General features: G+C 42.3%; 1 protein-coding gene across 1 annotated transcript in view; it reads left to right on the forward strand.

The window, feature by feature from the left end:
• The window catches only part of LAMA4 (laminin subunit alpha 4), a 158,212-nt gene that overhangs the window by 73,326 nt on the left and 68,687 nt on the right, over positions 1-16,199 (forward strand). Inside the window, exons 6-9 of the mRNA XM_038761015.1 lie at positions 4,178-4,273; positions 5,735-5,886; positions 8,023-8,133; positions 12,516-12,627. Coding sequence (XP_038616943.1) covers positions 4,178-4,273; positions 5,735-5,886; positions 8,023-8,133; positions 12,516-12,627 — 471 coding nt within the window. The remainder of the gene's footprint in view (positions 1-4,177; positions 4,274-5,734; positions 5,887-8,022; positions 8,134-12,515; positions 12,628-16,199) is intronic.

The raw sequence follows: 16,199 nt of genomic DNA on the forward strand, positions 1-16,199 counted from the left end.
TTCTACCTTCAGAAGTAAAGCCAGGAAGTGAGATAGGAAAGGCTACACCAGAAATACTCAGAATTGACCTATAGAAACCACAATATTGGCAAATAAATGAAAAACCTCCAACAAAAAGATCTTCACAGTCCCCCAGTTGAGAATATAAAGGCCAAGGATTTTCATTATGACTTTTCCCAAAGTAGAGAAGAATGAAAAATTGTCGTGAATACTGGCAGAAGCAAAATTGAAGCCTTAAAGGTTTACTATTAAAATAAATCTAATTTTAAAATCCTTCTGCAGCAATTAAATGTTGTTATTGCTGAATTTTTTCATAAATCCACCCTTCCTGGAACATTAATCAAATAAAAAATAATAAATCCATGCCTCTTTGAAGTAGCTTTGCCAACCTTTCTGTCTGAAAGCAAAGCAATAATTTGCCCTGCTTCTGAAGACAGTTCTACTCTTCTTAACAAAAACCAAAAATACCCCAGCAGATATCTTTACTTTACAAAAAGGTAACATTTAATTTATTATTTTATTTATAATGGTATTTGTTAAGCCCTTACTATGTGCCAAGCACTGTACTAAGCACTGAGCACTGTACTAAGGGCTAAGAATTAAAAGACTCCATTGCAATGAAAGATGACTTATATGAAGTGATTGGATTTTAATGCTACATTTCTCAGGGAGGGAATTCACCCAGATTTATAAATAAGTCTCGTGCCTGTCTAGAAGATGGGTTGGTATGCTTACCCCAGTTTACTGATGAAGAAACTGAACCTGAGAGATTTGCCCAAGCTCGCAAGATGAATGAATTAGGATTAGTCTTGGCAAGCGACCTTAAGTCAAACGTGCTACATCAGCTTTAGGCATTAGTTTGAAAGCTCCTTGAGAGCAGGGATCATACCTACCAACTCTCCCAAGAGCTTAGTACAGCTTAGTACTGCACACAGCACGTTCTCAATAAATACACACAAAGTTCCTACTCTTGTGTGATTTTTTTGAGAGGCCTGAACTTCAATCTGTTGTAGTTAATCAATTGTAGCTAATCAAATCCCATCAATCTCACTGCTGGGAAGCAGTGTGGTCTAGTGGAAAAAGCTTGGGTCCCGGAGTCAGAGATCCTGAGTTCTAATCCCTGCTCCACCATTTACCTGCTGTGTGACCTCGGGCAAGTCACTTAACTTCTCTGTGCCTCAGTTCCCTCATCTGCAGAATGGAGATTCAATACCTGTTCTCCATCCAACTTATTTTGTATCTATCCCAGAGCTTAGTACAGCACTTGGCACATCATAGGCACATAACAAATACCATAATTACTTAGTTATTGGGAAATTACAATATAACAGAGATGATAGACATGTTCCCTGCCCACAAGGACCTTATGGTCTAGAGGGCAAATGTAGCTTTCCAACAGCTTCCAGGTCATTACTGCCTCTTTAACTCTCTTATTCCCTCTACGCTCTACCCTCGGGGTCAAAAGTATTATAAGCTGACCAGGTTCCAGAGTAGCAGAACAAGAAGGAGAAGGCCCAGTGGGAAATGCTGAGGCCTGAGATTCAGAAAAGACAGGTTCTAATTCCAACTTTTCTACTGGCCTGCTGGGTAGCTTTGGACAAGTCACTTACCCTCCAGACCGTAAGTGCACTGTGGGCAGGGAATGTGTCTACCAATTCTGTTGTATTGCACTCTCCCATGTGCTCAGTACAATGCTCTGCAAACAGTAAATGCTCAATAAATCACTTGATTGACTGATTAACCTGATTGTGTCTCAATCTCCTCATTTGTAAAATGAGATGTTATGGGCTCTCAGATTGTAAGCCTCATGTGGAACAGGGACTGTGGTCTGATTATGTTGTAGCTACCTCAGGACTTAGCACAGTGCTTGGCACCTAGCAAATCCTTAACAAATACTATCACCATCCACAATGGTTCAGTCAGCAGCAAAAACTCCCCAGATGCTATGAGAGAAGCAGTAGCGTCGGAGGGAATGCCAAGAGCTGATGTTCTGGATTTTTTGATGGGTTCTGTCCAATTACCCAGTGGACCTTCCAGAGACTGTGCAGTCATAAAAGCACATCACCATGCCTGGGTCTCTTACCCACTGCTACACAGCTTTGCTGCGGATTTGACCTCCCCAGGAGTTGTTCGGCTGAAAACAATCAGACACAAGTGTAGGCATTGAGCTAAGAGATTTTGTAACAAAATTCCTGTTCAGTTTGGAAAATAAATGGCAGATTTTTGTTAAGAAATCAAGTGGGCAAAACATCTCTCTCTCTCCCTCTCTTTCTCTCTCTCTCTGTGTCGCTCTTTGATATACCATATTTGCTCACATTCATTCATTCATTCCTTCAATTGTATTTTTGTATTTATTGAGCACTTACCATGTGCAGAGAGAGCACTGTACTAAGCGCTTGAAAAGTCCAATTACAGCAACAAAGAGAGACAATCCCTGCCCACAAAGAGCTTACAGTCTTGGGTGAGGGGGCTGGGGGGCGGAGGGAGACAGACATCAAAACAAGTAAAAAGGCAATTTGCCCCACATTTTTTTGATAATTGTGGCAACCCTAAAACAGGGGAGACACTTTCATATGAGAAATTAAGCAAAAAGGGGAGGAAGAGCAGGAAAAGAGGAAGGAAGAAGAAAGAGATAGGTAAGCAGGCATTTGAGACCATATCTCCTAATAATAATAATAATAATGATGGCATTTGTTAAGCACTTACTACGTGTGAAGCACTGTTCTAATCGCTGAGGGGGATACAAGGCAATCAGGTTATCCCACATGGGACTCACAGTCTTCATCCCCATTTGACAGATGAGGTAACTGAGGCTCAGAGAAGTTAAGTGACTTGCCCAAGGTCATACAGCAGACATGTGGTGGAGCTGGGATTAGAACCCATGACCTCTGACTCCCAAGCCCGGGCTCTTTCCACTGAGCCACGTTTTATTGCACTCAACCAAGTGGCCGCATATATAAGAACTCAGTTACAGTAATCACCCCAGTTCTTCTCTTTCTATCCCAGAGTGCCTGTATCGGTAGTGTTAATGCAGTTTATTTTCTTACTACTATGGAGTTCGCACTTCTCAGCAAGCCTAAACCCACTGGGATTCTGACGCTAAGCCTCTTCCTGTCCCTGTACATGTCACTGGCACCACTAACAAAGATTATTTCTTCTTTATTTCTTCCCCAAAAATCACAGGGGAAGATATGGGGAGTTACATGGTTAAGAATATTATGCGAGGGAATAGGATATGAGGCAGGATAGGGACAGTCTTCTTAAGAAGGCTTCCTGAGAAGCAGTGTGATTTAGTGCCAAGAGCACAGGACTGAAAGTAGAGAACCTGGGTTCTAATCCCTGCTATGCCACTTGCCTGTTGTGTGACCTTGGACAAGTCACTTAACTTTTGGTCATTTTAACTTCTCTGTGTCTCAGCTTATTCACCTCTTAAGTGGGGATCAAATACCTGCTTGTTTCTTCAGAGGGGTTTTGCTTTTTTTTGTTTTTTAATGGCATTTGTTATGTGCTTACTAAGGCACTGTACTAAGCAGTGGGGTAGATACAAGTTTGGACACAGTCCAGGTCCCTTTCATTCATTCAATCATTCAGTCACATTTATTGAGCACTTACTGTGTGCAAAGCACTGTACTAGCGCTTAGGAGAGAACAGTACAACAGCAAACAGACACATTTCCTGCCCACAATGAAGCTCGTGGTGTAGAGAGAGAGACAGACATTAACATGAATAAATACATAAATCACAGATAAAGAGTATGGATACAGTCCCACATGGAACTCACAGTCTTAATTCCCATTTTCCGGATGAGGAAACTGAGGCACAGAGAAGTTAAGTAACTTGCCAAAGGTCACACAGCAAACAAGTGGCAGAGCCTTGATTAGAACCCAGGTCTTTCTGACTCCATGGCCCAAGCTCTATCCACTAGCCCACCCTGCTTCTCGAAAAGCACCTGTTCTCCCTCCTACAGATTGCATCCAACCTTGGTACAGAGCATGGTATATAGCACTTAACAAACTCCACCATTATTATCAATGAGCTTATTAAGAATGTTGTCCGTTTCGAATGATGAGAAGCGATGTAGGTAAGACGCACTTTTCCACCCAGGGATAGAATGGTGGCTCTTGTTTTCATTAAATAACGAATATTGAATTATTTTCCCCTCTTTTGTTTTTGGTAGTGTGTGACTGCAGAGGAGGCCCTTGTGACAGTCAAACAGGAGAATGTCTGGCTGAAAATTTTGAAGACCCCACAGGAACTGACTGCCCAGCATTAAGTAAGAATAACAAAGCATGATTGATTAACTCCACTTTGCCTAATACCACGCGGGTATGGATTTAAGAGTGAACTCATACAAGCCTCAAGTCTGCCTGAATCCCTAATATTAGCCACATCTGGGCACAGTTCTGTAAAAGCTCATTAAAATAATGATAATAATAATTATGTTATCTATTAAGCGCTCACTATGTGCCAGGCACTGTAAGCAAATGAGCAATACATGGTGACACTCTCCACACGTATTTACAATAAAGCATCCAAAGTTAAAAGTTCAGATTTGAGGAAACAGATTTGCTCAACCTCTCTTTGATTCAGTGTCTTGATTGTCTAGGTAATCCCATTCATAAAAAAAAGATAGTTCAAAGTATTGTAAGTCCCATTACAGTTAAGGTAGATTCTGACTGTTGGAATCCCTGGAGTCAACTTCTTCTTTAGGGCTTCTTCATGCAGTCCAGACATAATCTCACTAATCTTCTAGCTACTTAGGTTGGTAAATATAGCTAAGCTCCTTGTGGGTAGGGAAACACAGCTACCTACTCTTTTATACTTTCCTATGTGCTTAGAATAGTGTAGAACACACAGATAATGCTCAAGAAAAGGCAATTGATGAATTGACTGTATCACCAAGTGGCAGCTGGAGAAATTGAAGTATTCAAATTTCAGTGGTTTCCTCAAGACCTTACCAAGTTTAGTCAAACCAGGAACACAGTTCAGACACTTTAAATCCTAGGTGACTTCACAGTTCAATAATAATAATAATAATGACATTTATTAAGCGCTTACTATATGCAAAGAAATGTTCTAAGCACTGGGGAGGTTACAAGGTGATCAGGTTGTCCCACGGTGGGCTCAGTCTTAATCCCCATTTTACAGATGAGGGAACTGAGGCACAAAGAAGTTAAGTGACTTGCCCAAAGTCACAGAGCTGACAGTTGGTGGAGCCGGGATTTGAACCCATGACCTCTGACTCCAAAGCCTGTGCTCTTTCCATTGAGCCATGCTGCTTCTCAATAGATAACCCCATCACTGAGAATAATTTGAGAGTCACAAGGTAGAAAGTATGCTAGTAAACAAAGGGTTTGTACAGTGCTGTGCACACAGTAAGCACTTAATAAATACAATTGACTGACTGAATTAGTAATGATAATAATAATAATAGTAAATGTGGTACTTGTAAAGTGCTTAGCACTGTATTAAGCCCTGGTGTAGATGATAGATGAAGAAAAGATGATGGCCAATGTTTATCCCAAACTTTCAGGGCTGTCCCCAAGCAGAGAAGATGGTGGCTACTGTGGGAATGTATCAAGGGTCACGAGGAAACGGTGAGCCAGGAAGACTGAGAACCCAATTTGAAACACAGAAGGAGGGTGTTATTAGCGGAGGAATTTAAAAGATGCAGAAAAATGATTTTAGATTGAATTGCAAGAGAGTCAAAGTGACTTTCTCTTCTTATTACCAGACTGCGACAAATGTATCTGGGATCTGACAGACGACCTCCGGTTAGCAGGACTGTCTATCGATGAAAGCAAATCGAACATCTTGACCGTCTCCTCCGGGGTTGCTGCTCACCGACACGTGAATGAAATCAACTCCACTATTTCCTCCCTCAAAGTAAGTAAAGCCAATGTGCCTTTCTGTGCTCTGCAGGGTTGGTTCCTTAGTAACTCCATTGTGGGTTCTGGGTAGCAGATTAACTCCCCCAGTTCATCCCAAACCTAGAAAAGCCAATTTGCTTGCCAAGTGGCTCCCATGGCAGCAATCACAAAGGAAGAATGCAAAAAAAAAAATTAATCCACCCAAGCAATAGAAATGTTTACTTTGAATCCTTTCTGGTAGCTCTGAGTTCAGTGGGGAGGAATTCCTCATACCAGAGGAGTTTCTTGGAATGATTACTTTATCATCCAATGTCCAGGACTATGTAGCATGGGGCTGAGATCCTGGATGTTGGAACCAGTGCTGTCCTACAGAGAGAGAGCGAAAGAGAGCATCTAGTACTAATAGTAATAATGGTGATGGTATTTGTTAAATGTTTACTAGTACCAAGCACTGTCCTAAGTGCTGGGGTTGATACTAGATAATCAGGTTGTCCCACATGGGGCTCATGGTTTTAATCCTCGTTTTACGGATGAGGTAACTGAGGCCCAGAGAAGTTAAGTGGCTTGACCAACGTCACACAGCAAACAAGTGACAGAGCTGGGATATGAACCCACCTCCTTTGACTCCCAAGCCTGGGCTCTTGCCACTAAGTCATGCTGCTTCTCTATTATTAATATTAACAATTAGTAACTACTATTATTACTAAAACTACTACTATTACTACTACTTCTACTACCACCTGTGGAATTTGTCAAGCATTTACTAGTTGCCAAGCACCATGCTAAGTGCAGGGGTAGTTACAAGATAATCACATTAGACACCCTCCCCATTGTACATGGGGATCACAGCCTAAGAGGGAGGAAGAATGGATAGTTTATCCCCATTTTGCAGATGAGGAAGCTGAGGCACAGAAAAGTCAATTGACTTTCTTAAGGTCACATAGCAGGCAAGTGGAGAACCGGCACTAAAAACTAGTCTCCTGGTCTCCTGCCCCGCCCACAGGTCTAGTATTTCCACTCTTCATTCTTCCAACTACGTTTATCACTTAAGATGTTTTAGAAAATGTCTTGAGGTACTTGGTGGAGACAGTGCAAGGGAAGTTTGAGATGGGCAGGTTCCAGAGAAGGCAAAACCTGGGAGAAACTTTGGCCTACCCTTCACATGGTCTCTACTGTTTGATGTTCCTCAGGGTCTTGAACTCTGAAGCAGCATGGCTCAGTGGCAAGAGCCCGGCCTTGGGAGTCAGAGGTCGTGGGTTCTAATCCCGACTCTGCCACCTGTCAGCTGTGTGACTTTAGGCAAGTCACTTAACTTCCCTGTGCCTCAGTTCCCTCAACTGTAAAATGGGAATGAAGACTGTGAGCCCCACGTGGGAAAACCTTAATTACCTTGTATCCCCCCCAGTGCTTAGAACAGTGCTTGGCACATAGTAAGCGCTTAACAAATACCAACATTATTATTATTATTATTTAACTGGCTCTGCTTTTGGTTCAGTGGAACAAACACTGCACCAGGATTCAAGAGATCTGGCTCATGGTCCCCTCCCTGTCTTTAGCTCGCTAGTGTGGCTTAATGCGGCGCAAATTCTTTACACCCTTGCCTCTCTTCTTCTTCTTGACTCGATGAGCACACGAGTATGGAAATGAGACAGTGCGAGTGATGCAGCACATGTCATTAGCATTATAACCCCTTCTTCTGTGTGGTTTCCGGTCCTAAGGACCAAACCCTGTCTTCCGTCCCTGATGGGTGAATCATATTAAATCGATTCTGATAATAATAATAATAATAATAATAATAATAATGGCAATTGTTAAGTGCTTACTATGTGCCAGGCACTGGTCTAAGATAATCAGGTTGGACACAGTCCCTGTCCTACACAGAGCTCACGGACTTAATCCCCATTTTACAGATGAGGGAACTGAGGCACAGAGAAATAAAGTGACTTGCCCAAGATCACACAGCAGACAAGTGGTGGAGCCGGTATTAAAATCCAGTTCCTTCTGAATGCCAGGCCTGTGCTCTATCCACTAGGCTATGCTGTGTTTGTAAAGTGTTTGTGTGTGTGTTGGGCAGTTTGGGGCCAGGGGGAGCATTGTGGGTGTATATTCTAGAATGTATCCATTGAATTAAACAAAAATTATTTCTCCCCAGACAATGCTGTCAGAAAGAGAGAACCGTTACATCCTAAGAAAGATACAGATCAGCAGTGCAGAGAATACAATGAAAATTCTTCTCTCAGATGTGGAGGAACTTACTGAAAAGGTTGGTACCTTAAATTCCTGAGATCAAACTGTGGATTTTAGGTGTGAACAGAGTATTTTGTGAATTAATAATGGTGATATTTGTCTAGCGCTTATTCTGTGCCAAGCACATTGCTAAGCATTGAGGTATATACAATACATACAACATAATCAGGTCAGATATAGTCCCTGACCTTAGGCGATAGATTCTGCCCTCATTCTTTAGTGCCCATTTTGGGCAAAGCATTGTTCTGGGCTCCTGCAGAGAACTATTTGAGGTGCTTAGGAGCATTCCGTTAAAGTAGAGAAGGATCTCAAACCCTAACTGAGGAGACAGGCAGACAGATTGTATACATACAGTCAGAGCAAGAAAGAAATATAGAAGTGGCCCAAAAGTAACTAAAAAATGAATAAGTAAATGAAAGCAATGAACAATACGCATTAAAGTGGTAAGGTGGATGATGGGATGTGGGGATTAGTTGGAGACTCTCTCGTGGAGGAGCTGGTGTTTTAAACTTGGTTTCAAGATGAAAATTGTTTGCTTATTTTAACCCTAGCTAAATGCCCCCCTGGGACTTTTCATGGCATTGTTGTCCCCGTGGCCAGATATTCAGCCATTCAATATTACTGGATTTTACAAAAATACTTCTGAAAAATATTGAAGATGTGATTAAACATGCTAAAAATCACCTAGAAATAATGTGACTAATGCAAGACACAAGTTAAACACAATGCACACACACACACGCACACACACCAGATTCTTATATCTTTTTCTCTTTAGCAGTTAACTGAAATATTTGGAGACCATGGAATCTACCTTTAAAACATAAATTAAATTACAGAAGATTGAAGCAAAATGCAGTGAACCACAGTTCCAGAATATAGTCAAAATTTCTATCCTTAAGGCAAATTACCACTTTTTTCGGCCCAGATATTTGTAGATTGTAAATAAACGTTTCACTTTTATGTGCACTCTATTTTTTTAACCAATACAGCAGCGCCACCTGGTGCTTTTTTAAGTTAAGATATTTACTTAATACATGAGTAAATCATTTTTCACTGTTTCTGTTCAGATTTGCCTGAGCATAACTCTACACTAAAAATACATCAAAAAGGTGAAGGTAGAATTTTTCAAATTTAGGCAAAATCAAAGAAGAAACGCAAGTGAGGGGAAATCGGAATCTGTATACATTAAAAGTTTCTTTCATAAAAATATTCCGAAACCAAAATTTAATCTTTTGGCTTCCACATCAAAAACATGGATCCTGGCAGGCAACCAGGTAAGAAAGTGAAGGGCTAAAAATTGCTTTAGCTTAGGGTATGTCCCTAAGGCATATTTACCCTCTAGACTGTAAGCTCTCTGTGGGCAGGAAATGTGTCTGTCAACTGTTAAATCGAACTCTCAAGTATTTAGTACAGTGTTCTGCATGCAGAGAGCACTAAATACCATTAATTGATTAATTGATTGTCATGGCAAAGCCATTTAAGACTTAAGTAGCAGTATTAATCATAATAATTAAGCACTTACTCTGTGCAGAGTACTGTACTGAGGACTGGCAAAATCCAGATATCAGGCCTACTTTGTCCACTTTAAGTTCATCCTTGCCTGCTTTAATATTAATATTAAAGTAGTAATAATAATATTGAATGGCTGAATACCTGGCCAAGGTGACAACAGTGCCATGAAAAAGTCCCGGTGGGCATTTAGCTGAGTGTTAAAGTCCTTAGTTCTTCTACCTGCTCTCACTTCTGTATTATCCTTGCACTTGGAGTTGTACCCTTAATCACCTTTAACCCCGTAGTACTTATGTACATATCTATAATTTATTTATTCATATTAACGCCTATCTGCACCTCTAGACTGTAAGCTAATTGTGGGCAGGGAATGCGTCTACCCCTTCTGTGATATTGTACTCTCCCAAGAGCTTAGTCCAGTGCTCTGCACACAGTCAGTGCTCAATAAATACGATTTATGGATGGATCTCAGTTCTGCCTTGAGCACAAATGAAGGTGAAAATAAGGTTTCAGAAAGACATAGTAACATTTTCCTTCTCTTTCTACCTGTCCATTTGACCCTCCACCCAGAGGGTATGTATGCTAGAGACAGCTCTGTTTTAACATCATGTTGTAATCCAGCCACCCCCACATGCAGTTCAGGCAGCTCTGGGGGAGGACTGATATGCAGAAGAGCAAACCAAATCCTGCCAATGAATACCACTGCCAAAGGCCAAGCTGATGGCTTCCTCCTCCTGTTTGCTCCTTCAATGAACCAGTGTTTCTGATCCTGAAAGGAAGTGAATTCCATCTACATCACTCAGAACCAAATCCTGTCCAGACTAGAGAAGATTTCCATTTTCCTAAAGCAGTTTCCGATCTCAACAAAGAAACAAAGGCATGCACACACACACACACACACACACACACACACACACACACACACACACACAATCTCACATCCACCTCCCACTGAATTTTTTAGTCAATCAGTCATCCACTCCAAATTCTAGTAATGGTCATCTAACCACCCCCCAGGCCCCGCCTCCAACTTTTTTAATCTTTTTGATCCCTTTCTCACATTCCTGATTTTTTCCATCTTTATAATAGTCCTTGAGGACTTCAGTATCCACATAGATGTTCTTGACAATCTTTCTGCTCCCTGCTTTCTATTGTTTTCGAAAGTAGGGGTCAAAATAAGTTAACCGGTGTAAATCGGCCGCAGGGTTCGAGAACCCAAGGTGGTGACGCAGATAGGAAAAATGACTTGGAGACATGAGTTCATATAGAGCAGTAGAGGTAGGAAAGCTGACTGCTCGCCAGTTCACCTCCCGAGCGGTACGAGTGACAAGCAGCCCCGATCCCAGCCACTTCTTCCCTTTTATTTGGTTCCCCATCATAGCTACACAAAGGATTCCTGCACGTGCGAAACTTTGGCACCTTATTTTCAGGAGATGTTACCAGGAGACATCGCCCACACAGGATGGGTCCTCTCAGACAGGGCGTAGCCTCTTTGATCGGTGCCAGCCCTCCTCCATTACAGAATCTTCCGTGAGGCAGGCACCTATTCCTCACACATCCTGTCATCCTGTTGTTGAGTCTTGCACACAATGGAGTGGTTTATGCTAAGCCTTTAAGGAAAATGCAGTCAATGCCACTTCTGCTGGAGTATACAGCCAGGGTGGACAACACTATCACTCCTCAACTCCTGCGCCACCCCAGCTCTCCAACTCACCAATTTGGACACACACTAGATCTCATTATCTCTGGCCACTGCACAATCCTTTCCCTCACCAACTCTAAAATCCCTCTCTCTGACCAAAACCTCTTCACCTACCTTCTCTCCCATCCACCTCCTCCCTGCAAATCTGTGTTGTTCCCCCATAAAGACCTCGGATCTTTTGACCCCATCCAATTTTCTCAAGTCATCATGCCCCATTTAGCCTTCATGGCCAAACTACCTTCCCTTGGTGACCAATTTGACACTTTCAATGCCACCCTCTCTACTGAACTCAACTTACTCCCTCCCTTATCCCTTCATCGATTTGTACCACTAACCCACACCCATGGATCACATCCACAGTCCCCCTCTTTTGCTCTTGTACACAAGCCACAGAATGTTGCTGGTGGAAATATAGATATCAAACAGACCTTTAAAGTTTTTCCTTAACTCTGCCCTCTCCTCTGCCTGGCAACATTATTTTTCCGTCTTTATTGACACCCATGCCCATTGCCCTCTCCAGTTATTCCAGAAATTTAATTCCCTCCTCAAACTGCCTGCCCCCCCCGCCCCCACCTTCTCCATCACTTTCCCCTTATGACCTGGCCTCCTACTTTATTGAGAAAACTGGAACCATCAGGGGTGTAATTTTATTTATTTCTATTAATGTCTGTGTCCCCCTCTAGACTGTAAACTCATTGTGGGCAGGGAATGTGTCTGTTTTACTGTTATGTTGTACTCTCTCAATCATTTAGTACAGTGCTCTGCACACGATATGCATTCAGTAAATACAATTGGCTGACTATGGATCAGCCACCCATGAGCAACTGAATACTCTTCGAGAGTCAAGCAGTCTGTGCCTTCTCACCTGATTTTTCCACAAACATAACATCAAACTGGTCAATTAGAACTAGCAATTTTCTTGCCTGCCAATCAATTTGAGAAAGATGATTCGTTTTCATTTTCCTGTGACAGATGGCATAGAACGATTAGATCATTTTAATCTGCTAGTTTATGGATTGGGAATTAGTCACCTGAGCAGTGTCTAAGTGTTAGTTTTGAGTCACTTTACACATTGGCTAGACATTCATATTACTAGAAAACTTTAATGCACATGAATACACACATCTGTACATGCAGGTCCAGGATCATAAATGTAAACTTGTGTATCTGTGGATTATTCACAGGGAAGCCAAGCTCAAAGAAAGGGGCAACTGGTCCACAAGGAAACCATGGTGACCAAAAGCCAGGCGACTCTGCTTGTAGAACAAGTCCGTAACATGGTCGATGAAATCCAAGGTAAAGAGATTCACTTCTGCTAAGCTCAGTGTCAAGGAGATGTTGTTGATGCCTTTTTAAATGGAGAAGTATCAATGCACTGCATGAGGGGGTTAGATAACTGTGCAAACTAGTGTTGTAAACACCCAAAGTTCCACGATTAAACATTTTGCGTCTATAATCCGAATTTGAGGTCAGTATGACGAGTGTCTAGGTTGTTTCCTTACATTTCCCCCTTTAGTTAAGAAGGAACATGGTCTAACAGACAGAGCATGGGACTGGGTGTCAGAGGACCTGGGTTCTAATCTCAACTCTGTCACAGACCTGCTGTATGACCTTAGGCAAGACTTAACTTCTCTGTGCCTCATTTCCCTCATCTGCAAAATGGGGATTCGATAACTATTCTTCCTCCCATTTAGACTGTGAGCCCCATGTGGGATTTTATTGTTTTGCATCTACCCCGAACTTGGTAGAGAGCTTGGCACAAAGTAAGAAATTAACGAATATCACAATTATTATTATTGTTTACTTGAAAGTTCTAGGAAGAAACTAAATTGAAATAATAATAATAATAATTATAATTATAATGGTATTTGTTCATTCATTCAATTCATTCAATCATATTTATTGAGCACTTACTGTGTGCAAAGCACTATACTAAGCACTTGTAAGCAATAAAGAGAGATAAGCCCTGCCTACACTGGGTTTGCAGCCTAGAAAACAGACAACAAAACAAGTACATGGGCATCATTATAAAAAAATTGAATTATAAACATATACACATCAAAACAAAGAGACATCGATTAATTAAACAGAATTATAGATATATACATAAGTGCTGTGCGGGAGGGAGAGGGGGTAGAGCAAAGGGAGTGAGTCGAGGCGATGCAGAGGGGAGGAGGAGCTGAGAAAAAGGGGGGCTTAGTCGGGGAGGGCCTCTTGGAGGAGGTGATCCTTCAGTAGGGCTTTGAAGGAGGAAGAGTGATTGGTTGGTGAATTTGAGGAGGGATGGCGTTCCAGGCCAGAGTTAGGTCATGGGCCAGGGGTCGATGGCAGGACAGGTGAAAATGAGGCACAGTGGGAAGGTTAGCACCAGAGGAGCGGAGTGTGTGGGCTGGGATGGAGAAGGAGAGAAGGGAGTTGAGGTTAGAAGGAGCAAAGTGTGGAGAGCTTTAAAGCCAATAGTGAGAAGCTTTTGTTTGATACGGAGGTTGATAGGCAACCACTGGAGATTTTTGAGGAGTGGGGTTAAATGCCCAGAATGTTTCTTTTGTAGAAAGACAATCTGGATAGCAGAGTGAAGTATAGACCAAAGTGGGGAGAGACAGGAGGTTGGGAGGTCAGAAAGGAGACTGATGCAGTAATCCATTCGGGATAGGATGAGTGACTGTACTAACGTGAAAGTGGTTTGGATGCAGAGGAAAGGGCGGATCCTGGCAATGTTGTGAAGGTGAGACCGGCAGACTTTGGTGACGGACTGGATATGTGGGGTGAATGAGAGAGCAGAGTCAAGGATGACATCACTTACTATGTTTCAAGCCTTGTTCTAAGCACTGGAGTAGATCAGTTTGGACAGTCTTCGTGCCCATTTTACAGATGAGGTGACTGAGGCCCAGAGAAGGTAAGTGACTTGATCAAGGTCACACAGCAGACAAGTGACAGAATCAGAATTAGAACCCAGGTCCTTCTGGCTGCTGGCCAGGCCCAGGCTCTGTCCACTAGGCCATGCTGCTATCTTGAAAGCCCTTATCTATCCCAGAGGTAATCAATCAGTGATATTTACTGAAGTTTACTGTGTGCAGAGCACTGTACTAAGTGTTTAGTAAATACTGCTATCCTACCCTTACAACTTTCAAGCACTGGTAGTGCTAGCAGTTGGCTGGAATTAGTCAAGTTTGTCTTTTCCAATATCCACCTCCCAGATTGAGCCTTCCAGCTGTGTGATTGCCTTAGCTTTGTCAGTAGATTTGGCTTCTACTATTCAGATGGTTATTTTGTCTTTATGGTATTTGTTAAGCCTCAACTATGTGTCAAACACCATTCTAAGCACTAGTACTAAGTACCAGTTTATTAGGATGGAAACAGACCCTGTCCTGCGAGGGGTTCACAGTCTAACTAGGAGTGAGAATAGGTATTCCCGTTTTACAGTTTTCTGTTATTTATCTATACACCTAGGCTCAGGGTGTCAATCCATCAATCAGTCAGTGGTATTTTTTCATTCATTCATTCAATCAATTCAATAAATAATAATAATGATAGCATTTGTTAAGCGCTTACTATCTGCAAAGCACTGTTCTAAGTGCTGGGGAGGATACAAGGTGATCATGTTGTCATGCGTGGGGCTCACAGTGTAAATCCCCATTTTGCAGATGAGGGAATTGAGGCACAGAGAAGTTAAGTGACTTGCCCAAGGTCACACAGCTGACAAGCAGCAGAGCCGGGATTTAAATCCACAACCTCTGACTCCCAACCCCGTGCTCTTTCCACTGAGCCAAAATATGATTATATTTATTGAGCACTTACTGTGTGCAAACCATTGTACAAAGTGCTTGGGAGTGTACAATACAACAATAGACAGTCACATTCCCTGCCCACAATCTACAAGAGCCTACAACCTTTCTGAGAACTTACTGCATGAAGAGCACTGTACAAAGTGTTTTTTTTATGGTATTTGTTAAGCGCTTACTATGTGTCAAACACTGTACTAACCCGGGGGAAGACACAAGCTAATCAGGTTGGATGCAGTCCCTGTCCCACGTGGGGCTCACAGTCTTAATCCCCATTTTACAGATGAGGTAACCAAGGCACAGAGAAATTAAGTGACTTGCCCAAGGTCACACAGCAGATGAGTGGTGGAACTGGGATTAGATCCAGGTCCTTCTGACTCCTAGGCCCATGTTTTATCCATTAGGCCATTGTGCTACTCGTTCTTGGGAAAGTACAAGGCAATTAAGTTCATAGACATGATTCCCGTCCTAGAGGAGTTTACAGTGTAGTGGGGGAGACAGACTACATAAATAGATAAATTGCAGATAGGTGAAGCACTAGAGTACAAACATATGCACATTAGAGAAGCAGCATAGCTCAGGGGAAAGACCTCAGTCTTTGGAGTCAGAGGTCATGGGTTCAAATCCTGGCTCCTCCACTTAAGCGGTGTCACTTCACTTATCTGGGCCTCAGTGACCTCATCTGTAAAATGGGGATGGAGACTGTGAGCCCCACGTGGGACAACCTGATCACCTTGTAACCCCCCCACCAGTGCTTAGAATAGTAAGCACTGAATAAATGCCATTATTATTATTCTTATAAGTGTTTTGAGGGTGGGGTAAGGTGAGTGTCAAAGTGTTTAATAGGTACAGACCCAAGAGCATAAGAGACGCAGATGAGACAGGGTGGTGAGATGAGAATCAATAAATACGATTGATGATGATAGTCAGGGAAGGCTTCTTGGAGGAGTTGTGATTTTAATAGGGCTTTGAAAATGGGGAGAGAGGCTATAACCCTCTCATTTCCCCACTTTCTCCCCCAAAAGAAAGCATGCTCTGGGAGCCTTGAAACCACTGGGAGCAAAGTGGAATTGCTCTTCTGAATGG

The sequence above is a fragment of the Tachyglossus aculeatus genome, chromosome 19, assembly GCF_015852505.1.
Source record: "Tachyglossus aculeatus isolate mTacAcu1 chromosome 19, mTacAcu1.pri, whole genome shotgun sequence".
Taxonomy (NCBI): domain Eukaryota; kingdom Metazoa; phylum Chordata; class Mammalia; order Monotremata; family Tachyglossidae; genus Tachyglossus; species Tachyglossus aculeatus.